The following is a 25,366-nucleotide window of genomic DNA, read 5'->3' on the forward strand; positions in this document are numbered from 1 at the left end:
GCAGCCCAGCACAAATACAAAACACAGAAGGAACCCACGCTGTCCCTGTGCTGGGACAAGAGCTCTGGGCTAAACCTCCCTCCACAGCTGATGGCCCCTCGTTAGGGTCACCCAGTCACCTCTACACCAGCTCTGTCCCCAAAGACAGCTGGTCACCCCTGCAGCAGCTACGTCCCTAAAGGCGCCAGGCTGACCCCAAATCCCTGTCCCTAAGGGCGCCAGGCTGACCCCAAATCCCTGTCCCTAAGGATGCCAGACTGGCCCCAAATCCCTGTCCCTAAGGATGCCAGACCGGCCCAAATCCCTGTCCCTGAGGATGCCAGGCTGACCACCAAATCCCTGTCCCTAAGGGCGTCAGGCTGGCCCCAAATCCCTGTCCCTAAGGATGCCAGACTGGCCCCAAATCCCTGTCCCTAAGGGTGTCAGGCTGGCCCCAAATCCCTGTCCCTAAGAGCACCAGGCTGACCCCAAATCCCTGTCCCTAAGGGTGCCAGGCTGGCCCCAAATCCCTGTCCCTAGGGGCGTCAGGCTGACCCCCAAATCCCTGTCCCTAAGAGCACCAGGTTGGCCCCAAATCCCTATCCCTAAGGGCGCCAGGCTGACCCCAAATCCCTGTCCCTAAAGGCGCCAGGCTGACCCCAAATCCCTGTCCCTAAGGGTGCCAGGCTGGCCCCAAATCCCTGTCCCTAAGGGTGCCAGACTGACCCCAAATCCCTGTCCCTACGAGCACCAGGTTGGTCCCAAATCCCTGTCCCTAAGGGGCCAGGGTGACCCCAAATCCCTGTCCCTAAGGGTGCCAGGCTGGCCCCAAATCCCTGTCCCTAAGGGCACAAGGCTCGCCCCAAATCCCTGTCCCTAAGGGGCCAGGGTGACCCCAAATCCCTATCCCTAAGGGCGCCAGGTTGGCCCCAAATCCCTGTCCCTAAGGGCGCCAGGCTGGCCCCAAATCCCTGTCCCTAAGGGCACCAGGCTGGCCCCAAATCCCTGTCCCTAAGGGCGCCAGGCTGGCCCCAAATCCCTGTCCCTAAGGGCGCCAGGTTGGCCCCAAATCCCTGTCCCCCCCCTGTACTGCCAGCGATCACCACCGTGGCCCCAGGGAAAGGGGCCTAGTTCACTTTTAGGCGGGAAATGTGAAAATCCCCCGCAGCGTTTCAGAGCCCGCCACACGGCAGGGCTGGGCGGACCCGCTCCCTTCCCTCACCACCCACTTTTGACCCAACTCACACAGAATTGTCCACGTTCTTCCCAGCCCCTCAAACACTGCAGGCCAGACCGCAGGCCTCCGCTGCACACGCGGATCCCACCAGAGCGGGATCTCCCCTCAGGGCATTTCTACCCCGGCGCCTCATCCGACCCTCGCTGGCAGCCCGCGGGGCACGGCACTCGCGGCTTTGTGAGGGGCCCGAGCCGCGGGCAGCTCCCGCGGGATTGTCCTCCCCACATCCCGGCAGCCTGCAGACACCAGAGCCATCTGCCCTTCCGCCACACCGCCCAAACACGGGTCACCCAACGACCTCACCAGCTCTGGAATCTCGATCTGCCCTGCCAAGCTTTCACACGTTCTTATGCAACCTTTCCAAACACTCAGCCCCAAACTGCTGTGGTGTTTGGGGGGGAGTTTTGAACAATAGATGACGAAAGGGTCCTTCTCCCTTTTAGATAAGCCCTGCCTCACAGCAAAAGTTGCTCTGGGACATGCAGAGCTCTGCCAGCCACAGCAGCCCCTGCGCCCATTTGGTATCAAACTATCTCCTCACCGTCTACAGCTGCAGCCCTTCTAGAGAAACCCCTTCAATGAGATGACAAAGGAATACAGATGTTGAAAATATAAAAACCAGGTACACGGTGACACATGACTAACAAACCTTTAGAAGATTAAAGAAATCTGCTGTATAACCTTCATGTCATTCATAATTATATCTCTGTGTAAACATGAAAAACCACCCATGTCGCAAACAGTGCATGTATATCTCTATCTATACAAAATCAACTCATCGTGTATTAGCTATGCTCTGAAGTGATATGTTTATGAAGTCTCCATTGCACAGTTAAGTCTTTAATTACCATTTTTTTCCCGCTACAGCAAGAAGAGACAACCAGCACAGATTTCAACTCTGCTCAGGAATGAGATTTATCAGGTGGATCTGATCAATTGGTCAGTGGTCCGCTGGATCGATGGCCTCAGCCACAATATTGTCTAAATCTCAAAATAAGCACTGACTATAGAAAGAGGCACTTTTTTAGCTGCCTCTATAAAAATGTTTATCTAGCCAGCCTGTAATTTTAGCATGTCTTACAAAACTTCCAAGCAAAGTACAATTCTTTCACCTATCAAATAGAAAATGGGGAGATGGTTAAGAAAGACGGTGACACAAACCCTTCTCATCCATCTCTTGTTTTTTTAAGAGCGTACTGGATTTGCATTTCCAGAGAAGTCATCCAGGGAGAAGAGGACAGCATCTTCTCGAGAGCCATTATGCTTAAATATTATGTCACTGTTGTCTAAGCAACCATCACAGCCTCGTGAAAGCACAGAATGCTGTATTGCCTGACTCAGCAGATGGTTGAAATACTCATATTCAGGGAAACAGGTCAGGTAGTTATAATAGTTTAAAGCAGATAATTATTTTTTAGAAGAAGTATTAACTCTTACAAGGCAGGGAGTCACAGGGCAGCACAGGGAGGCCGTACATCTTGACTGCACACCCGCACACGGTACGTCACAACTCCTCACTCACTGCCAATAACTAGGAAAGATTTATGTTTTAGAGACACTGAGGCAGCCTTAAAAGAATTACAGCAACTGAGATATCTCAAAATTTTGATGTTGGCTAAGACTGTTTTCACTCCAGTACTTCCAGAGGTCATTTAAGGAATTCTGGAGGGCATGAGCGAGTCAAACACCTGCTTGGCTGTCTCCTAACATCGAGATGTAAAAACTCCTGCTGATAATTACAGGAGACACTGCCTGTCATTTATATGATCAGTATGATTTGCATTAGAAAACATCTTCAAGCCATTTCCGTGAAATCTTTAGCACAGCAGATAGCCGGGGACGCGGATTTTACACCCCAGTACATTGACGATGGAAACACATTCATCCGCGGGAGCAAAAAATTCAGTGTGACTCTTAAGGACTGCATTCACCGGGGATAACAGAACTGTTATTTCATTTGGGCATAAAGGCCTCTCTTATTCTGGGCTAGTTTTACACCCCACGTATATTTGAGGGTTTTTGCAAGTCAAGGGAAAAGGACCTTCCCGTACCGCGTGTACCTAACAAGGCAGTTCTGGACCCAGCAATCCCTGCTCCAGACCCCTTGGAGGAGCAGGGGGTCATGTGGAAGACATGCAGAAGGGAAGGAGGGAGCTTGCTGCCAATAAGCACCTCTCCCACGGGAAGGCATGTACCTGGATGATTGAGGGAAGTACCATCAGCTTTATTTGATGGCACAGCCAAAACAAAAGGTCCTGATCACAGTCTTTAGTCCAGAGCTCTTCTCTGCCATACAGATACTATCAGGGCTCTGGGACAGCAGCAGAAACCGGGTCATCTCAATTCAGCCCTGACCCACTCACCCAAAGTCACTCAGGAACCTGAACCCAGGTCTCCAGAAGCATCTCCTAAAAGCAGCACTTCTTTCAGGGACCACAGCCAGCCCTAAAGAGGCAGCGAGCATTTCTGGAGTAAAGAGGTCCCGTCTCCCTGCTGCCAGCAGTAGGCTGGGAATACACAGTGAAGTTTTTAAGACTGCAGGACCACAAACTGGCTAAAAAGCCGGCTGTGTCGTGGAAAAGGCCTGGCTCTGGGATGTGCCCTGTTCAGCCTCCCTTACAGGGCACAGGAAGGACTCTCCTGCCCTACACTCCCCTGTTCTTCCAGCAGAACCTTTGTAAGCATGCTGCAGACCTGGGGATCGGGGCACAGCTCTGCCAGGTGGGAATTGCTCCTCCTGTTCCTCAGGTGGGATCACTGAATGACAGGGGAGCCTGACAAGAGCCGCGGAGCTTGGCACAGGCAGCTTTCTTTGCCCTGACCCTGCCCAGAGTGCCTCATCTGGTACCATCTCCTCATGCATGCCCTAGCCCAGGGCAGACAGAGGCATCCCAAAGGATTTGCGGAGCACAACTGGCCGCTGGGGCCTGGACCTGCTCCCTGGAGCTGCCTACACACAGGGACCTACAGAGACCACAGCTCTCCACCCACGAACCTATGGGGAGAGCCTTGAGAAGGGAAACATACATAGATCAGAAATTTACCTGGCACACCAGAGAATTTTAAAGAGGCCAAGGCAAAACCTTTCATCTGTTAATCCTTTCCTAATTACTTTAAAGGGCTATAATGATCTTGTTAAATTCAGGTGACAGGTATTTCCCCAGCCTAAGCACAGCTGGAGAGAGCTGTCTGAAACTCACACTGATGCGTTCATCCCTTCTGCCAGGATCCAAAACCAAGAGAAAAGTCCAAGTTAAAGGACATGGCTGAAGCACGTGAAGTCCTTTGGTTTTTGCTTTCCCTTGTATTAGCAAGCGGCATTTTCCACGTGACTCAGTAATTCCAAAGCAAGACATGCAGAAGGACCCGGGGCAGAACACTGCCATGGCTCTGTAGGATGCTTTTTGGGGCGCTGGTACACGGGGGCCAGAAGCGGGGTGAAGATGGGGTGCACAGAGGGATGACTGCGAGCAGTTAGACATGACATTTCTACTGTGAGCCTCCTCCTTTGTGACTGGGGTGTATTTTTCTCCCTCCTCCCACTCGCAGCCAGGGGTTCAAATTGAATTTATATCTGTCATTGCAGATAGAAGTTCTGACCAAATAGAAAATAGGCTTCAGTCAAAATGTTTTCCCGTCAGATAGCTCACAGATCTCAAAGAGCTGTTTTAGTTTAGGCAAGTTGACAAGTAATTCGTTCCTAATTTTGCCTACTACAGTTACAGTACAAGAAGCTTTCCTCATAGATTACATAATTATATTTTTTCTTAACAAGGAGTACATGGCATTAGCAGGTTTAAATTATGCAAGCTTATTCTTTTGTCTTTTGTTATACTGTGTACTATTGTGCTGGTAAAACAATATGTGCTTTAATTAGCAAATATCTGTAAATAATTTACTTGCTTTTCATACAGCAGAACAATGGAGCCAATTTTCACATACATCCACTGAGCATGTCTAGGGGGTTTCTTGCCAGAACCTTCCATTGTTCAGTATCTGTATCAATCTGCCCATCATTAAGCAGCTAACGTTCAACAACCCAGTAAGACATTAAAGTTTTGGCCCCTGGGAGCAGCCCCGAGTCCCCCCAAATCTGAGGCTACGCTTTGCAAAGAAAGATTAAAATATCCAGAAAATGAAAACAAACTCTTTTATTATCTATAACCCTGGCACCTTCGCACAGAAACATGGACGCCTGCCAAGCATTAAGGTCATTGGATTCGTGCCATAAAATGCCGATGTTCATCTGACCTTCTGACTGCGTTTTAGCTACAAATAAAAAGCTCAACTCGCTACAACACCAGGAATCACGCGAGCGTCTAGGGTTAACGCTGGGTGTGAGCCCACGCTGCACACGCACAAACACACGCGCGCACAAAGAGAAAAAGCTCTTAAATCAGGAGTGGATGACTGCTCAGAGACTCAAGGCATTGTTATTATGAATGCGAATGAAAGGGCTAGAACAAGCATTGCAAGAATATTTCAATTATGTATTTCCCAGAACTACATCTCTGAGCAACTAATGCAAATATTGCTCCCATAGCAGTAGAACTTCTTCCCAAATAAAAGCATACGAAAGCCTGAATCAGAACATACTTTCTATATCATTCGCGTATTGTTTGAATATTATTAAAAATGCAGAATCTATGTATGCGTTACTCTCCTGAGCAATACAGTAATTATGATTAAGGGACAAGCAGCACAAAAAGAGCCAATTTATCTTACTTGCGCTTAGGAATACTATTGTGTAACTAAGCAACTAAAGACAAAATATAGTCTAATTAATTCACTCCTATGCTTATTTAAAAGACACAATTAGAACATTTTTATTTTACAGGCTGCACAGTATCTCAACATGCTTGAGGGTGTACCATGTGAGGCCTATTATTCTCCAAAGACAAGAGTTTAATGTTTAGTGCCACCGATCAGACTGGGAACAGCAACTCTGGAAAGCAGTGGGTGTATTTTACAATCTGAATGCGCAGGGAAGGGGAGGGAAAGAGGAAAGGAAAAAAATAAAAAGTTTTGGTTTTGTTTTCCTTTTTTTAAAAGGAATCTGACTTAAATGACCAGATATTCCAGATTGCTGGCTAATGGCTAGCAACATGTGGCTCCTCTGAGTAATATCATTGCCCTCTCCTTCCTTTGCCAGCATATGCTACTGGTGGCGAGAGAGATAAAAATATACAGAGTGGATATGCAATTACCAAACCCACGATATTTTATGACAAATGCCATTTCTCTAACACTGCTATTACAGTGTGCCTGATTTCCAAAGCTGAATTAATTTGAGCAAGTGTACATTGGAGATTGATGCTATTAGCATGATTTTTAAAGCACCCTTTAATAATCATAATCTGCATGTTTGAAACGTGTTGCCATTAGCAGTGTTGACAGATACGAGCGTAAGGCACACACCGTGGAGACTAAAACAGGGCTATTCTCATTTCAAATAAGAGCGCACAGATTCCTACGTCTGTGAAAAACCCCAAATCTATTACTGTGCAAAGGGAGTAGCACATTTTTCTAGGGGGGTGGCAATAAAGCACTGTTGATATAAGACACCATGCCTGGGCCAACCTTTATGCACTGGGGTAGGACCCCCACAAGTGGAGAGCCCCTACAGAACGAACCGGGCTTTTGAGGGACGCTGTCAGCCTCTATCCCAAAATGAAGAGAGAGCAAACCCACTGACTCCCTTAACTTTCTGGAAGAATCTCTTCTGCAATTATAAATGACACACGTTTATGGAGTGACTTCTTTTTTTCCTTTCCCCCAATTAGTCTGAAAATGCAAAATACTTCTAGGGAAATAATTACAGGAAACTAGCTCTCTCCTCTCCTCTGTATGAGCAAGGCTTACTCATGTAAATTACTTGCATGAGTAAGGATTATTTGCAAGGCGAAAAGCATTGCATCAGATCGCCAGTTTGGGAGAAGAGATGAAATCAACATGAGTTCGTAGTAAACTTTGCTGCCGATGAATGAAGCAAAGGCAGATCCCCACTGACAGCCCGGCCTCAATGGAAGCAGCACTCGCCACGATGCAGGGCAGTGCAGGGAACGTCACCCCACGCAAAACGAGTTAGTTGCTCGTTTAGGGCTTTTTAGGAATTGTAGGCATCACATCAAATACCATCCCTGGATATAATGAGTATCAACTTTGAAATAGATTTTTAAGCCTAGTCTAATTAATGCCAACACCTTTAAAAACATGAAAGCACGAGGCACTAACAAGCGTTTTGCTCTACAACTGCTTTTGCAAAGGTCACTCATTCCGCAACCCCACACCACCCCTTGGAGCAGAGGGAAGTAAATGAGCTGGAGGAGGCTTTGGCCAAGACCCTGTGAGCTGGAGGGTGAGCCCACCTCCCGCCCCCTGAATGCCACAGGACCAGGGCTCTGCAGGGGGACTGGGCAGGCGCTTTCTGACAGCTTCTCACACTTGGGCGCCAGCAAAGCTGGGGGCCTGCTTTCCACACGCACCCCATGAAACTGCTTCAAACACCACGGGGTGCCCCTAAAGGCACACCCTCTGGAGCTTCACAGGCCTCCAAGCAGCCTGTTCTGACCCCTGTGTGAGGCACCTGCCACCAAGGAGGTCTTCCCAACCCATGCAGAAGGTGACACAGGGGACTGCACCAGACCAGAGAGAATGAGAAAATCAAGGCAAGGTGGTGACCTCCTCCAGCAAAAGACTCTGTTTTGGCAATGGCCTTGTAGGGATGGAGGAGAATTGCTTCTTCCCTGCTGGAGGGAAGAGACAGAAGGCTGCTCTCGCTCTCTGGCCAGCGTTGCATCTCCTGTAGTGTCTGGGCTTAATGGTGAGGTGTGAAGCAGCGTGCCCAGGCCACAGTGTTTTCAAAGCTGCAACAAAGTTTTCAATGAAGTAGCACAAAACTCTTCAAGCTCACCTAACAGTGGCCTCACAGGCCCTGGTGCTCTTACAAAAGTGCTCCTACTGTTCCCGTGCAGCAAGACCCCCGGTCTGAGTGTGATGCCAGAGCCGGTCCCAGCCTCTCCATGCATGTATCCCTGGGATGCAATGAGCATCAGGGTCAGAAGCACCCGTACCTGCTGCATGTGAGCAGCCCCATCCCATGTTCACCATCCACTGAGACCCCCTGGGAAACAGTCTCTGGCCAGCTCCAGGCATTGGAAAGGATTTTCTCCGCTGTGGTGATGGCGATGCTGAGCCTTAGGTGGAGAGAAGGGTACTGAAGTGGAAGCACACCTGGGCTTGAGCCTTCCCGGGATGTGGGCAGTGCACAGAAACATCCGGTTTTAGCAGCAGTCGGGGTTACATTTCAATCTGGATGATGAATTCAGCTGGCTATAAAAAGACTTATATTTACACTTATTGCTGATTAGCTCAAACATTTGGCAATCAGATAAAATACGCCATCAGAAATCTCTGAGTAACAGAAGCATTACATCCCTCCTTGCTTCTCCTCCCTCCTCACAGCCACTAGCTGAATACTGTCATAGTGTCAGCGCTGCTATTATGGAAAAGAGGCAGCCAGCTGCTTCTGTTAATCACGCCACTAGCGCAGGTAGCTGCTGGAGACGGTGCCTAAATCTGCGCTGGGCTGGATCACAAGCCTGCCATGCAGCCACTTGCTCCCCTCACCAACGATTTCAGCGACAGCGAGCGCCCCTGTCACCCTCGGCCTCGGACACCGCGGATTCGCAGTACACGCTTAAGCACTGGCTCGCTCCATCCCTGCTCCCTGAATGCAAGATGAGGTATTTTATCCCTCAGCAGTCCCACGCCACAAATTAGGTCCCCTCTGATGGCTATAAGCCGCGTCTGGCTCCAGAGCCACATCTCCTCCTGCAGCAGGAGCCCAGTCCGGAGTCAGGGAGCCCCGTGACCGCAGAGGCAGCCCTGCTGCCCCTCTGGGGACCGACGCCGATGTCATCTACCGAAGGGACGGGGACCTCGGGGCGCCGAGGGGAAACAGCTGCCCCTGCGCCCCAAGGAGAGCGGTCACCCCCACCCAGCCAGCACCCAGCCTTTCGTCTCCCTGCTGCCTGCACATCACCAAGCGCCGCTCGGATCGCTCCAAACTATTAAAAATCGATCATAAAAAATCATTCCAATGTCTATAAACAAGTTAATGGAGTAAGTGAAAACAAAGTACATTTCTTAATGGGAGTGTTATGTTGCCCTCTCTAGGCCCTGGCTCTCAGTGCCGGTTTCTGTAGGCTCCCTGCCAGAGAAGTATCACTCAGAGCTGTTGCTGTTGCTGCTACTCTGCTAATGAATGACTAACTTAGGCCAGAGGGGAAATGACATCACCGGGGTGTAAAACACAACTGCATTAGGAAACTTTTTACCTGCTTTACATTTGTCATAATTATTCTACACAATACGGCCGGCATTTGCATAATCTCAAGGCGTGCCATTATCTTAATTGAAAATTGTTTTCATATGGTTGAATAATGCGGAATGACATCAGTTAAAGCCGCAACGAAACGCGCAAGTATAATCACATGGCTAATTACTAGCGGTGTTAGCATGTAAAAATAAATAAAATCGTGCGTATTATTAGGAAGGTACATGCAGCTGAGAACTCTCGTACCGGCGCGGTGTTTTTACTCGTAACGGTAGGATTAATTTTCTCTGATGTTCCTACCACAGTAACATGAGCTGATCATTAAGGCGTATTAAAATGATTTGTGTCCCTTTCCCCACCCCCCTCCCTTCCAAATATCTTTCATTTTACACACGCACGAGACACGCAGAGGCACAGTTTTAAATAGTCACCACGGGCAATCTCGGAGCATCCATTGCTCACTGTCATCTCCCCGATTCTTAGGAAAAGGCTCCCTTATCTCAGCGGCACGCACAGAAAATTAAAGTGAAGAGGTGGCAGCGAGCGAAGGCGGCTCCGAAACGCGTTTCGGCTGCGTACGCGTGTGTGCGGGTACACGGCTACGCCGGCACCCACAGCCACGCGTGCCTGCGAAAACAGCCCCCTGCGGACAGCCGCCCCTCGCACCCAGCCCCTCGGCATCTCCCGCAGAAGTTCCCCCCGAACACCTCGTCCCCCTCCCCTCTCGGGAACCCTCTCCATCCTCGCAGCCCCCCGCCCGGTACCTCCCCCGTCCCCCGCCCCAGAGCACAGACTGAAGCAGTGAATTTGGGAGGCAGATAACGGGAGGGCTCGGGGCTGGGGCGGGGCGGTGCGGGGCTGCGCGGCCCCATCCCGGGCTGCGCGGCCGCCGGCGGAGGGTGCCGGCGCGCAGCGCGTTTGCGCCGGGAGCGCGGCGGCTCCGAAATACGCCCAGGCATATCTGCAAGTTATTTGAATGTATTATTCCCGTACCTGTCATTTATCACTTTATTCAACACGTCCCTGCCAGCAAGAGAGCGTTTGATCTCCCTCCATTTCGTAATTTCCGCCCTCTTAAACATATCGAATACTTAAAAAAAGCCCCGAACAATATCGAAATCCCCCCAACGTTTTTTTTTTTGTTTTTTTTTTTTTTTTTTTTTTTTTTTTTTTTCCCCGCGCTTTTCCGTGTATTTTGTTTTGGGGGATTTTTTTGTTTGTGGGGGGTTTTTGAGGGGGAGGGGGGGATCGGTTTTTTGTTGTTGTTTTGGCTTTTTTTTTTTTTTTTTTTTCTTTTCTTCTTTTTTGTTAAGGAAGCAGGAGAAGGACAGGGCGAGCTCCGCACATACTCCGCCGCCCGCCGGGCCGGGGCCGCCCCGCACCCCGACCCCCTCCCTGCCTCCCCCCGCCCGCACAAGTTCCCGGTCAGCGCGCACCGGTGCGCCCCGACGGCGCGGCCCCTCCGCGACGCCCCGCCAGGCACGGCGGGGAGGGGGACGCGGCCGGGGGGAGCAGGAGAGGGGGGGGAGCCGAACCCGGGCACGCAGGTGGGGACGGGCGCGGGGGAAGGGGGGGTTGGGGAGGGGGGGGGCCGGCGCCGCGTTTACCACCTCGCCATGGTCACTGGTCCTGCCCTGGGGGGTGTCCTCGGGGAGAAAATAAAGTTTGGCGCTGGAGAGAAGTTGCCGGCTGGTGCGCTCCTCCCAGAGCAGCTGCAGCTCCGCGATGCAGGCGGGCTCCTCCGCGCGGCACCGCACGAAGAAGAAGTCGCCGAGGGAGAGGACCCGCGCCCGGCCGCCGCCGCGGCGCTGGAAGCGGAACGCCCTGTAGAAGACGTAGGGGCCGTGCGAGCCGCACGGGGCGCCGACCCACTGCGGGGAACAACAACACGGCAGCGGCATCAGCGCCGGCTCCGCGCCGCGCCGCGCCGCGCAGGGGCAGGAGGAGGAAGAGGGCGGCGGGAGGGGAGCGCGGGAGGGAGGGAGGGGGCTCCGCGGCGGCGGGGGGCGCGGGGCGGGGCGGGGGCGCGGGGCGGCGCGGTACCTGCAGTGCGCTGCGCTCCATCGCGGCTCCGGCGCGATTGAACTCAACATTCTCCCAAACTTGTTGGCGTGAATGGAGCCCGGCAGGTCCTGGCAGGGCGAAGCCGGCCCCGCCGCCCGCCGCCCCCCGCCGCCGCCGCCCCCGCGCCGCCCCGCCGCCGCCGCCGCCTCCCGCCCCGCCGCGCTCGGCGACGCCCCCCCCCGCCGCCCGCCCCCCGCTCCGCCGCCCCGCCGCCGCCCCGCCGCGTCCCGCCGCCGGCGCCGCCCGACGCCGGCCGGGCCCCCGACGCCCGCCCCGGCCCGGCAAAAATGCCGCGGGGCGGCGGCCGGCCTCGGGGAGGCGGCGCGGAGGCGGCGGGGCGGCGGCGGGGCCCCCGTCCGCGCTCGGCGATTTTTGGGGGGCCGAAAGGACGGGCGGGCGCGCTGCGGATCTGACAGGACCTGCCCGTATATGTCTAATATAAAGACCATTTCCTGCGGCGCGAGGGGCGCTGCTCGTCCGCGCGCGCCCGGCGGGACCGCCCGCTCCCACCGCCCGATCCCGCCGCCGCCCCCGGCGGCCGCGGAGCTCACGGCGGGGGCTGCGCCACCCCCCCCCCCGCCGCCGGCTGCTCCCCCCCCGCCCCCTCCCCTCGGCGGCCGCGGAGGGCGGGCGGCGCGTCCCTAAATTTATTTTAGCGCCGTTCCCCGGGAAGGGATGGAAAGTGGGTTATCGATTATATAAACGCATCAATATTCATGGCGCTGCGCGGAGGGACGCGGCTCGGCCGGAACGGCGCGGGGAGGAGGGGGAGCGCGGCGGCGGCACGTGCCGGCGGCGGCTCCGCGGGCGCGGAGGGGCGCGGGGCGGCGGACAGGTGTCTGCGCGCCCCGCGGAGGGGCCGCCCCTTACCTGCGCCCCGCCCGCCCCCTGCGCCGGCGCCCCGCGTCGGGGAGAGCCGCCGGCTCTGCGCGTCCCGCGCAGCCTCCGCCGCCCGGAGCCTCGGCCGCGGGGAGCCCCGGCCGGCCGCAGGCGCGGGCGCCGCCGGCTTCGCGCTCGGTCCCGCAGCGGCGCTTGGGTCGCCCCGCGGCGCCGGGCACGGAAAGTTCCCATCGGGGCTCCGGGAGCTGCATCCCCGCAGGTAGATGCTGCTGCGGCCGGCGGGCCGCGCGGCCCCCCGCGCCCGCGGAGCCCCCGTCCGCCCAGCCCCGGACAGGGACGGGGGGGATCGCTCTGAGGGTCCCTGTCCTTGTCGCCCTTTTCCCCGGGGGCTCCATCACTGCGCGGCAGCGCGGCCAACCCCGGCTCCGCGGGGCAGGGGATAGGGAGCACTCCAAAGCGGCTCCGTGGGGACCAAATTCCGTCCGTTCGTCCGTCCGCCCCCCCCTCCCCCCACCCCCACCGCCGCTTTCCTCGGTAGTGGCACTTTCTTCCCAATTATTGGCTCATTCCCCTCCCAAGCCCCCTCCGCAGGCCCTGATCCCAGGGGGAGGGGGGCGAGGGCGGGCGCAGCCTCGGAGCCGCCCCGGCGGGGCTTCGTGAAACGGAAACAAATAAATAATTAAATAGGCAAATAAATAAATAAATAAATGAAATCGTTAATAATGACGCCAGCGGTGACGTCAGCGCCGTCCGCATCGCGACACAGCGCGCGCCGCGGGGGGCAGCAACAAGTGCGGGCGGCGCCGCGGCCGGGGCGCCCCCTGGCGGGCTGCTGCTGCCCCGGCCCTGGCGCGGGCGGCGGGACAGAGGGACAGAGGGACAGAGGGACAGCGGCGCCGGACACAGGGACAGAGGGACAGAGGGACAGAGGGACAGCGGCGCCGGACACAGGGACAGAGGCACAGAGGGACAGCGGCGCCGGACACAGGGACAGAGGGACAGAGGGACAGCGGCGCCGGACACAGGGACAGAGGGACAGAGGGACAGAGGGACAGCGGCGCCGGACACAGGGACAGGGGTGCCGGACACAGGGACAGAGGGACAGAGGGACAGCGGCGCCGGACAGAGGGACAGAGGGACAGCGGCGCCGGACACAGGGACAGAGGGACAGAGGGACAGCGGCGCCGGACACAGGGACAGAGGGACAGAGGGACAGAGGGACACAGGGACAGGGGTGCCGGACACAGGGACAGAGGGACAGAGGGACAGAGGGACAGCGGTGCCGGACACAGGGACAGCAGCGCCGGGCAGAGGGACAGGGGTGCCAGACAGAGTGATAGGTGTGCCGGACACAGGGACAACGGTGCCGGACACAGGGACAGGGGTGCTGGACAAAGGGACAACGGTGTCAGACAGCAGGCCATGGTCGGTGTGCAAATCCCGCTGGGACCAAGGGCCCCACCTCTCTGCAAGCCGTGGTGTTCGGTGACAGGAGCCCCTATTCGAGGCACAGGGCTCGCTTGGCCCCGGGCAGCAGGAAGGGAGCAGGCACGGGAATTCGGACAAGGTTCGCACCGGTGCCGTGAAGGTGAGGGATTCACCTGGACGCCCAACCTCGGTGCCCAAGCCTGGCTGGGATGCTTGGTGCTTCTGCAGGGGCAGCCTGATTTTCTGCTGGTTCCTCTGGAGGAATTACCAAATCCTTAGAGTTTGTAAGAGGTTTTGCCTTTCCTGCCCTTTGTCCTTTGGAGATGCCCTGAGTGCCTGTCCGGCTTGTGGCCTCCCGGCTCGTACAGCGGTGAGAACGCTGTGACCCCGGGGCCAGGCTGGGATGCTCGCTGAGGATGATAGGAAGCCAATGGGTCCTGTGCTTGGGCTCCCACCCAGCACCAGCATGGCTTGGATGGGCAAACCAAGCAGAACAAACAGCAGCCCTTTTGGTCACTCAAGTCTTGTCACTTTGTGCTTGGGAGCTCAGTCCCCTGCGGGGAGAATGTTTGTCAGGGGCTGGACCGGTGTGGGAGGTGATGTGAGACCCATCCCTGCAAAACTGGGAGTGCTGCTCCATTTTCCCCCCCAGTGAACCCCTGGCCAGAATGACATGCGTTTCTTCTGCAATTCACCTTTGTTTTCACTGACCTTGGCACGTTTAATCAGGGCTATATTCTCACACAGATAAGACAGTCCTCAAATGACTGTTACAATATTTTGGGCACAAACAGGTTTGTATTTGTTTGTTTGTTTTCTTTATCTCAGGTAGGTAGGGCTGCCCCTTTCCCACAATATATAATCAAGTAGCAACTTCCCATCTCCATTTGTGCCCAAATCCCTCTGCTTCTACCCCAGCAGCTGGGGCCCAGGCACTGCTGGCAGCCTCTGTGCCAGCCCTCAGCTCCTCCCCACTGCACGAAGCAGCCCTGATGGCTTCAGAGCCCCATCCTTCCCACCAGCCACAGTCTTCTTCCAAGCATCCCTCCAAGCGGTGGTGTGATAACCGCTATGAAGAAGGTGGTGGGGCTGAAGAACCAGGTGAGAGCATGCCTTGGTCCTCTCAGCAGAGGGCTGATTGTCCATCCGTGCAGCATGCTGGGAGACAGGGCTTACGCAGGATGGCCCAAGTCACTACTCCACGTACTGAGCTCCTGCAGGACCCCACCTGACCTTCAGCTGTAGAGGAGCACATTGTCCATGGGGCAGGAGGAAGGGCCCAGCATGAACAAAAGGAGGGCTCACTCTCTATCCCCATGGCTCCAGCCCCCAGCCCTTGGTGTCACTTCATCGGGCGCTGCTGCCTGCTAGGACCATCAGCATCCCGCTCAAGTTTCTAATCTTGGTAGCATTTGGAGTGGGATAGCAACAGAGGCTGTGACAGTGCAGAAGAGTACATATTCCCAGCAGTGAGGGTATGCATACTCATCATTGCTCTGACATCAGTTTTATAAGAGCCTTCCCCCTCCCTCCCCAGAAAACTCTTTATACTTCAAAATAATAAATAAAAAAATATAGAGCCTGTTTATAGCAGAAATTGAAATTCCACATATTATCAAAAGCTGGATTTTGTCCTGCAGGCACTGAATAAGTTTCTTCATATGAATATTTTGTAACTTTCTCTGGCCAAAAGAAATGTGCAAAATGTTGTAATTTTTCTGTGCCTTCCTGTGGACATTCCAGGCTTTTGCTTAAGCTTCTCATAAAAGGCTATTTTCAGTGATCAGGGGAAAAAAAAAAAAAAAAAAAGGCAGAAAGCAGTCTACAGTATACTGAGTCAATAAAGTAATGCAAAACCATAAAACACAGCAATGATAACAACAGAAGATCAGTAGATTCCAAAGGAAATAAGATGGGGATCAAACAGAGTGGTAGCTGGAAATGAGTGCATAGAAGCCAAAATAAGGCTGGTCCTAATAAACATCCAAAGTCGAACCAAAAAGCATTTGAAGCGTTAATTTATTAAATAACTTTATTTTCATGCCTTACAATTAAAAATAGTTGTGGTCAGGCATGTTGGGAGACAGGAAGCAATTGGAGTCTTGAAGGCCGGCTTTGTGCTTGGAAGGGAGCACAGCCTGACCTACGCTGCGATGGGGCTGTGCCTGCACGGGGGCGCAGCCAGCAGTGCTGGGGGCTCCCGTCCACTCACTGATTCTCTACTCAGAGCTCCTCCCTTCCAGACTTTAAGACCCTGAGGAGTTTTATGAGGAGTGTTCGGGGTGGGAGATGGAGACAGGGCGGGAGCAGGGGTTGTGAGGGTGGTGCCAGTCCCTGCTCCCAACTCAGCACGTGGGATGGGATGCAAAGCCCTGTGAAATTGCCACGAGGCCCCATGTTCACTTCGGCAGGTTTTGGGATCAGTCTCTCACTTTGGGAGCCCTTTAGATCCGATGTACAAATCACCAGGTCAAAGCATTAATAATACCAGGAGTCAGAGCATCTATCTTCCCTTCAAAAGATCCACCAGCCCCAATAAGGGACCAAACCGAGCAGAAAACCCTATGTGAGATCAGCTTTCAAACTCCAGTCTTCAATTCGTATGTGCATTTGGAATTATTTTTATTTACCTAGCATTTCTTTTAGTTGCCCTGACAGTGTGTTTTTGGTTCCCCCACAGCACTGCTAGCAGCTCGCCTGGAACGAGCACACCATTGCCCCAGGGCTCCCAGACCAGGCTGCTTAAAGCAAATTATCACACTGAGTATCAAGATATTCGCTAATAAAATAATAACTGGTAGGACAGATCACCTGCATGTGCAGAAAGGAGAAGGATGCCCAGATGGTTGCAGAGTATTCTGAGACCCACAACAAGGGGTGCAGCCATGGGACAGGAAGAACCAGCAGCTGAGCAGCCCCCAAAATATTTGCTTTACTCTCACAGTAACTGAGCTGCAGCAGCTGCTAACTGCTGCCTGCAAGGTGGTTTCGTCTAGTGGCACAGAGTGATGGGTCAGCTATAACAGAGCCCACACCATTTCTGCCTGATCAGTTGCTAACCAAATACACTTTTCAGATGCTGTTAATTGAGTCTGATGAATTTTGCTCCAGTGGGACCTATTACGGGCAAAAATACAAGTGACATCAGAGCCATAACTCATAAAAATCAAGTCCCTGAATTACATCTGAGAGCAATATGAAAATGCAAGTGGGATTTCAAATGGTATCGAATAACTTTCTGTCATACCTTATTAATACCACAGAGCTAATAGAAACAGCTATATTATCATCCTAATGTCATTATACATATATAATACACATGCGCGCATACGCACAAACACTCCGTGTAATTATAACAACATTATTTTGTTCACGCGGCCTGAAAAATGTCATTAGATGGTGGCTCTGAAATGGCAATATTCAATCAGGCACGACTCGTGTATTGGCTTTGAGCACAGTCTTCCACTTACGGAAAATTATGTCTTGTTACGTGTGGTGGTAGCGTGGAGGGCAGGGGAAGAAAGAGGGAGCCGAGGCCACGGAGATCATTTCATCTCACGTTACGAGGGCTGAATTGTCATTTCGAAGCTGGAATGCTGATACTGTCCAGCAAGCGATCCCTGGCTATCTTTCCTCTGTGGAATCACTTCAGAAAACATGCTAATTTATCTGCTAAAAATAGCTGCCTTCTCGCCAAATCCCGGAAAAAAAATTCTCACTGGAAATGTTCCTAAATGTGACCAAACTATTTCTTTTATAATCATGAAGCTTGGAAGGGGATATTGCCTGGTAGGACTTTAGGTGGGCTTCACTTTCTGAACAACACACGGGGAATGCTCACCAGCCATTTCACATCCAGCTCCTGTCAAATAATTAACCTCAACTGTTTTCAGTGAAAATATACCTATATATGTATGTCCCTGCATGATGGGGATGGCTGGGGCTGGAAATATCACCGTAAGAATGCCAGGCCATATTTACCCAAGTCAGTGGTCAAAGCAAGTTGCTATTCTCAGTGTGCCAGATTTAAATCTGTTTAAGTAAACAAGCTGACCTCTTTCCACCTCACAGGTCTGAGCTGTCGTGGCTTTTTTTTTTTTTTTTTTTTTTTTTAAATGAGAAAATTCCTTTTTTTAAGGAAATTTTGTGGGCCTCAGAGGACAGTAAGCAGTTGTTTCAGAGGGAGCAGTCAGTGCTGCTGGGGAGCAAGTCAGGGCAAAGTGGGCTTTGACCCAGGCAGGGGATGCACCAGCCAAACTCACATTGTGCTTTGTTCTGTCCTGCCTCTTATGAAAGCAGGGGACTTCACCTCCTTACTGGCTTTGCCTGCCTTCCTAAAGCCTAAGTGCTTATGACAACTCTTGCTCACCTGTTCTGGGATTGAGTTTTTCCATTTTCCCCCATTTGTTTTGTGCAAGGACATTTGATCTCCCAGTTATTGAGACCTTTCCCACCAGCACTAGAATGAGATGCACTGACACAGAGAAAGCGTTCCTGAGATCCCCAGACCACCTGCAGGGCTGGTGTGTCCACACCACCACCTGCTCTTTCCTCTGCATACAGATTGTTTCCTGCTAAGTGCTAGCAGTCTCTTCTGCAGTTATTCCCATGTCTTCATCCTTTACCTGAGCTACAAATGTCACAACAATGACCAGTCAATCATCTGGTACAGTTTAGCAACATTTAACCTTTGGCTAAACTGTCTTTGAGCCATCCTGCCTAAGCAAGGCAGCTCAGCAGACAGCCTGCTGTGGACTGCCCCACACTTCGCCCCCTTCCTGGTTTAGCTTAAGAACAGCTTTTGGCATCTGGTGCCAAGTGGCAGTGGAGGGGGAAGGAAATCAGGATAGCTCCTGGTTCCCCAGCTCCAGGGCCTGAAGTGTCCTTCCTGTCTCGCAGGACGAGTGGCCCATGAGCGAGTGCTCCTGTGTCCCAGGTCACTGTGGTCCCTCGCGCTGGCGTCGGGGGTATGGACAATCCTGCACCTCCTGCCCAGGCACCACCATCAATAACTACAGGTTATAAACACAAGATGTGTGAGGTAAACACTGGAGAGGATGCAGAACTCATTCCTCCTCCTCTCCATCCAGGTACACACGTCAAACTAAAACACTAGAAGGGAAAAGAAATTAATCTGCAAGTCCAGCTTTGCCGAACACACGGGGTTATCCAGCCTCAGTTTCCAGGGAGCAGGGATAGTTGCCATACCAGAGTCCTCTCCTCCTTTGCAGCTCCTCCTTTTCCTGTCCAAGGGAGTGCTGGACACATTTCTGAAGCACAAGAATCTCTGAGGTCTAACCACCGTGGATTCAGGCCCCTGGGGATGATAGTGTTGGTGGGGTTTTTTTAAATCCTCTTGAGAAACAGATGCTTTGGCTCATCTTCATTATACCTAGCCTGATTTATTTTAATTGCTCTGGGTATCCGGAATACTACGATTGCATAATCTCATGCACATGCCTTTAAAAGGAAGCCTTGGCTGCAAAGCCAGGAAGGCAATGTTAAATACGGAAAAAGTACTATGCAAAGTCTCATTTATTTTGGAAATCACTGGAAAGAGTTCTACTGAAAATTCACAGCAAAACATATGCCACATTTGAATAATGACTTTGTGAGGTGCTGTACCTAGCTTAGCAATAAAAAGGGACCTCTAAACTTCAGTCCTTCAAAAGGATCTCACTCCCAAGCCCTGAATTTTGGTGAAAGCGGAGGACAGCGTGGACCTTGGTGACAGCCACAAGGAGGCCAGAGCTGGCTGCTGGGCACTGTGCCTGGTGGCAGCACTTCCACCCCTACCAAAACTCCCAGAAAACAGCAACCCACGGGAAAACCCATTCTGAGCAGAGTCAGTGGCAAGCACAGGCTCGGGACAGCAAGAAAGGAGGAGGCCTGATGAGATCTGCCCTTCCCAGCTTTAGGAATCCAGAGCTTCATCTCAATAAAACAAAGCAGGAATAACAGGACTGCAGAGAAATACCTGAACATCATGCTCTTGTCTTATCTGATGCATAAGATGCCAAATATTGTCTGCTTGGGAACAAAAAGGTCTGCAGAAGCCTTATCCCAGTTAGGAAAAAGCACTGTTTAAGGTACTTTAAACTAGACCTAGCGTAAATCTTTATTATGAAGTTGTGTCCATACCTTATCTGTTATTAAGATGCTGCTTTCCTGGAAAGAGATCCATGTTGTACCAAAACCTTATTTTTTGTCTGCAATTTTTTAATTTATCTCATTGAACAAATTAATATCTGCCAAACGTACAGTTCCTGAAGAAGCCAATAGAGGTACTCTGTGAAAGAATGTGACAAAGAACAGAAAAAAGAACTCCAAACCCTGCCTTTGCCTGTGGCTTATTGATATGCTTTCCTGTCTTCTAAGGAAAGGAAAAGCCATGGGGTTTATAGGCTACCTACACTGTATTAATTATTTAAAAACATGAAACTGAGATTTTATTTTGCAAGAAACACAGTCAATTAGTCCCCACCAGCCTTAGCATCCACAGAGAAATGTGTGCTCTGTGCTCCTGGGAACACCCCACGTATCCTTCACAGGGGAGGGAGGAGACCACAATCATAGCTGCTGATTTTGAAGGAGAAATGTGAGCGGTTTTCGCTTGGCATTATCTGAAATGTAACCAGATTTGTGTAGGTTTGTTGGTACCCACTTGCCATGCCAGACCCCAGAAATGCAGTCAGTGCTACCATACCTGGCTGGCAGGTGCTGGCAGGTGCTCTGCGGGGCTGTGAACGGGCAGCAGCCCCCCAGTTTACAGGATACACCTTTAAACGTCCATAAATTTACTTTGGGCTCGCAGATGTTAATGAGATTCACATGTGGGAGAAGGAGCCTACAGAGACTATCAGGAATATTAATGTTAACACAGGAGTTTATTAGTGCCTGCATGTTGAGAAGCGGGTAAGGAAACCCTCTGGGGTTTGTTGCGCTATCAGCAATTATCATGTGAAATTTCTGTTCCTGGTTTTCCTGCTGAGAAGGCTTGGGAAAAAAGGCTCCAAGACTGGTCTTTGGGCACTGCTTGAGTTTTTAAGTCATGTGGATGTTTCCCCCATTGCCTTCTGCAAACCTCCATTTCTCAAACGAGAGCCAAAGGCTTTCCCTGTCCATCCATCTCTGGAGATTTGCCATTTTTCGCTCAACAAACCCATGTGCCTTATGCTTGCAAAATTCCTACGTGCATCTGCCATCTCAGAGCAATAAAGTAACTCTTCAGGAGTGGGTCAGCACATCTGTTTTGTTCACGTCAGGCCAAGCTACAGCCTTTGCTTCACTGCCCCCTCATGCTCCTGTCTCCGCTGGTGGGGAGGTGTCCCCAGCATTGAACTCACGGTGGGAGCAATGTGGTGCTGTTACCTATTCACATGCCAAGAAGTCATCGGCAATTGGTTTCATGAGGAATAAACCATCGAAATGTGAACGCAGACTCTGGAGACCTGACATGGTTTCTGGTCCCTGACATGCCAGAAACCCCTCCTGTCCCTTCTCCTCTTTCTCTTTTAATGGGGTAATGACTATAAGACCTTGTGCCTTTGAGCTAAATGGTGATCTGGTGCTGTGATCAACATTTCTCCATGGTTTACCTTCTTTCAAAGCTCTTATACACTAAAGAAGTGGGGGAAAAAAGGAAAGGAAGAAGCCCATGTTCTGGCTGGCTGATTGGAGCAGAACCTCTCAGCACAATCCAGGGATGCTTGCCTGAGTAGACAGCAGTGCCATGGAATTCAGTGGGCTTGTGGCAGGAGCGCTCAGCAAGAGAGGTGTGCCTGGAGGGAGATCCGTTTCTCCTGGAAGCTTCATTAAGGCTTCTCTTCCAGGAGGTACGGATGAAGACAAACCAGACTGTGCTGATTTTTTGCCCAGATCAGGTTCCTGAGGAGCTGCAGCATGGGTGGGAAATTTCAGTATTTACATTCAGAAACAAAATACAGAACAGACGCTTGCTCCGAGAGCTGCCCAGACTGGGGTGAGGCCCTGTGGGCTCCAGCTGCAGGCTGGGCAGCCATGCCCTCTGCCACCTTGCTGGAGGCAGAGCCAAAAGCTCCAGCTCATTTTTCCCAGGTGGCACAAGCCAGGCACTGCTGGTCCCTTGCCCGGAGGGTCACCAAACCCCACCAAAGCACCCTCGGCCCGACAATGCATTCGCTGACGGATGTGGTACCCCAGTGGCATCCCCCAACACAGACGTACCAAGAAACCTTCCCAGCTACAGAAAATTATTTAACTGGGTCTTGGTTAAACTCCAGCTGCTCGGTGGGCTTTGAGAAGTGCAGCAATGCTGCTGGAGGAGATCTTGGCTGTTACGTTTAATTAAAGATTCTGCTGAAAGTTCTGCTTAAGATCACAATGCTTGCTGCTTAGAAAAGCATTGGTGATTCCCCCAGAGGCCTGGCCAGCATTCCTGCTCCTATTGTACAACATTATTGATTAATCAAAACTAATGCTCACAGCTGTTGCCTGATGGATAATGTCTTTGGTGTTTGCCTGCATATAATTATTTACTACTTTATTGATGTTATTTATTTCTTCATTAAGTATTGTTGGCTGTTTAATTATGTGAAACAGAACTGCAAGTGTCGCTGCTAAAAGCCATGGGAAAGGCTGCCCAGAGCCGAAACCTTTCAACCATAAACTCCAAAAATAAATGTAAATATAAAAATATTGTAGCCAGCCTTTTGAGTGAAGGCCATCAAACCGCAAACACGTTACATGTCATCTGGAGGCTGATGCCGGAGCATCACGTTCAGATAGATTTGCAATGCTGATTTAACTGCACGTGGCAAAGGACTTTGCAGACGTGTAAATACCTTTTATTAGCTCTCCAAAACACATACTGAGAGCTCCTTATTTTATTCTTGGTAGCTGAATGTTTGAAATAAATCAAAGTGAAACTCTGATTTCCCAAAACTTATGGTCAGGAGCGCTTAGTGAAGCTCCTTTTGACAACCATCCCTGAGATCTGAGGGCTTCCCAGGCTGGCTGCTGGCCCCATTCAGTGCCCCAGTGACAAACTGGGAGTCTCTCCAGGCTCTTCCCTCTGCCCTCCAGCTCTCTGCAAGAGACAGGGACTCAAGGGCCCTGCTCCCTCTCTGCCTCAGCACCCTGCTGCCCTCACCTTCCTCAGAAGCACTGCAGCAGGTCTGTGCCTTTCCTCACTGAATTAGGGAGCTGACATCCAATCCTTGGATCAACATGGCGTGAGAATGGATGTGATGAGGTTTACTTAGCTCAAGATATAAGACAAATTTTAACAGAACCACTTTTCCTTGCAACACCGAACTTGGGGGCAAAAGCAACATCTTAAATTGTATCTGGAAACCAACAAGGACTAAGGAGAAGCTAGGTTTAAGATATGTTGTGGCTCTCAGCAATCTCTAGGTACTTACCATTTAAAAAAACCAGCCAGGCACATGACTACAAATACTGGGTATTAGGGAACTTGGAAAGACCTTTTCAGCCTGCAAAAATAACCAGAGGACCACAAACCCCGCTGCAGCTCACGAATCATTAACACACCTGTATCTCCTTACTGGTAAAATAAAAATTCCTTCTCTGACATCCTCTCCAAACAGCCCCATCAGGCCCTTTCCCCAGGGCAGGAGAACAAATTGCTCTGGCAGTCCTCGCCTGGACATCAGTGCATTTGTTATTTTTGAGCTACTGGCCTGAGTGTCTCTATGCAGCTCCCTGCAGATCTCCTGCTCACTTCTGAGATAGTGCATTACCATCAGGGAGGACTTCGCTCCCCCTTCATGAAAACGACATAAGACAACCAGTTGCCAAAGCTCTAACTTCCCTGTGACCCTGTCCTAGGGCACAGCCTCTGCTTTTCCCATGGGAGCCCTGAGGGGGACCAGACCAGTGCTTGGTGCTGTCAGGTCACCTGTGGCTGTTCCGATATTTCTCGAGCTGAGAACATGAGCACAAGTTGTTTGCAGGGCCTGAGTTCTGCCCATGCTCTCGGTAGATGCTCATCTCTTGTTTTAACTAAATTATGTCAGGGAAAACCTGAGAAAAAAAAAAAAAACAAGCAGAGAGGAAGAATTTAAAAAAAAAACAAAACCCCAACAATGATGGGTCTAGGGAATTTGGTCTCCATTTCCCTCCTTGTTTCCTCCCAATCTGCACATTTTCATGGATTTCCTCTCTCTCAGGCCAGTTCTTCCTCCTGTTTTTTAAAATGTCACAATCTTTCCTGTAATCCCTCGTGCCCACATTGTGAGGGTACCGTTGGGCACCTTTCCAGCAGGGATGCACAGAGCAATGGGGAGCACAGCTAGCATTTTCAAAGGAAGCTAAGGAAATCTTTATGGAGAACTTGGTGAGAATTTGGCACTTGGCATCCTTTTGCTCCTTTGAAAGTCCCACCCTACAGGAACAATCTAAACAAATGTATGCCCCAATGCTGATAAATCCCTTTGGAGAGATATCAAAGGAAATCTTGCTGGGTTTGGAGACCTTTGAAGAAAGGGAAATATCCTGCCAACCTGATGCTGAGATCTGTCTTGTTCCACAATGTGGTCCAAATCATCAGAGTCCTCTACAGCTCCCCTTCCTCCTTGGGGTGTAGAGAGCAGCACCGCCTTGCTGAAGAAAGGGATTTGCAGGCCAAGAGCACAGCATAATTTGAGAAAAATTCACATGAAAAATTACTTAACAATGGAACTTGTTACTGTGTCTAAAAATATCTCAGTGAGTCAGATTACTGAAAACAGCAAAGCTACAGAGCAAACCCCATAGCCTCTTCTCAGCAGTCAGCTGGCTTCATTCACTAGCTTGGCATCTCTTTCCCCTTATGTTTTTAATATCGTGAGTGGGTTTTTTTTAACTCGACAATGAGTTAATATTTAATGGTTTGCCGTGTACAGTTCTGGGTGTTTACACGTTCTGCAACTAGCCAAATTTGTAGAGCAAATTAAAAGTCTATAAGACCAAGATAGGTGAATTACAGGTATCTATTACTCAGAAGCTATTGCCTCCTTGTGTCCTGCATGCCCCCCAAAATATACAGTTTCAATTTTGTTCTCACCTTCTCCAGCAATATTAACACCTCTCGCCACCGCCAGCCAGGGCCATGGCTCCTCAGCCTGCATCTGTCACAGCTTTGTGCACGTACAAGTCCTGGGAATGCGCAACCTCGCGCGACACCACGGCCCCAGGCTGTGCAGGGTAACCCATTAAACCCTCTGGCACAGGACCAGGTGCTCTGGAGAAGGAAAGGTGGGGACTCTGGTGTCGTCAATACTTTTTTATACTAATGAGATGGATGGGTGTGACCCTTTCTTCCACTGACCAAAATATAGTGAGAGTTTTCCACTCCCTGACGCTGAGTGAGCCATTCCCCACTCCACGCTGGAAGGGTCTTGCTTGGCTCCTCCAGTTTCACACATTTCACAGTTTTGCTTTGCTGGTCTAAAGGTCCCAAGACCCTTCCCTCGTTTAGACCTGGTTTTTGCCACTGTGCC

The 25,366-nt window shown here is 51.5% G+C and overlaps 1 protein-coding gene across 3 annotated transcripts in view; it reads right to left on the reverse strand.

Moving 5' to 3' along the window:
* ARID5B (AT-rich interaction domain 5B) overlaps nt 1-11,706 on the reverse strand; it is a 115,038-nt gene extending 103,332 nt beyond the window's left edge. The window contains exons 1-2 of one of the 3 annotated variants that reach the window (XM_040071190.2): nt 11,598-11,706; nt 11,165-11,425 (exon numbers count right to left, since the gene is read on the reverse strand). In XM_040071190.2, the coding sequence (XP_039927124.1) occupies nt 11,165-11,425; nt 11,598-11,618 (282 nt within the window). In that variant the 5' untranslated portion in view covers nt 11,619-11,706. Of the gene's footprint in view, nt 1-11,164; nt 11,456-11,597 lie in introns of those variants that run through there. The other 2 variants (XM_040071189.2, XM_040071188.1) reach the window with 2 other exon arrangements.
* Between the last annotated feature and the right edge of the window lie 13,660 nt (nt 11,707-25,366).

This window comes from Hirundo rustica, chromosome 8, assembly GCF_015227805.2.
Source record: "Hirundo rustica isolate bHirRus1 chromosome 8, bHirRus1.pri.v3, whole genome shotgun sequence".
Taxonomy (NCBI): Eukaryota; Metazoa; Chordata; class Aves; order Passeriformes; family Hirundinidae; genus Hirundo; species Hirundo rustica.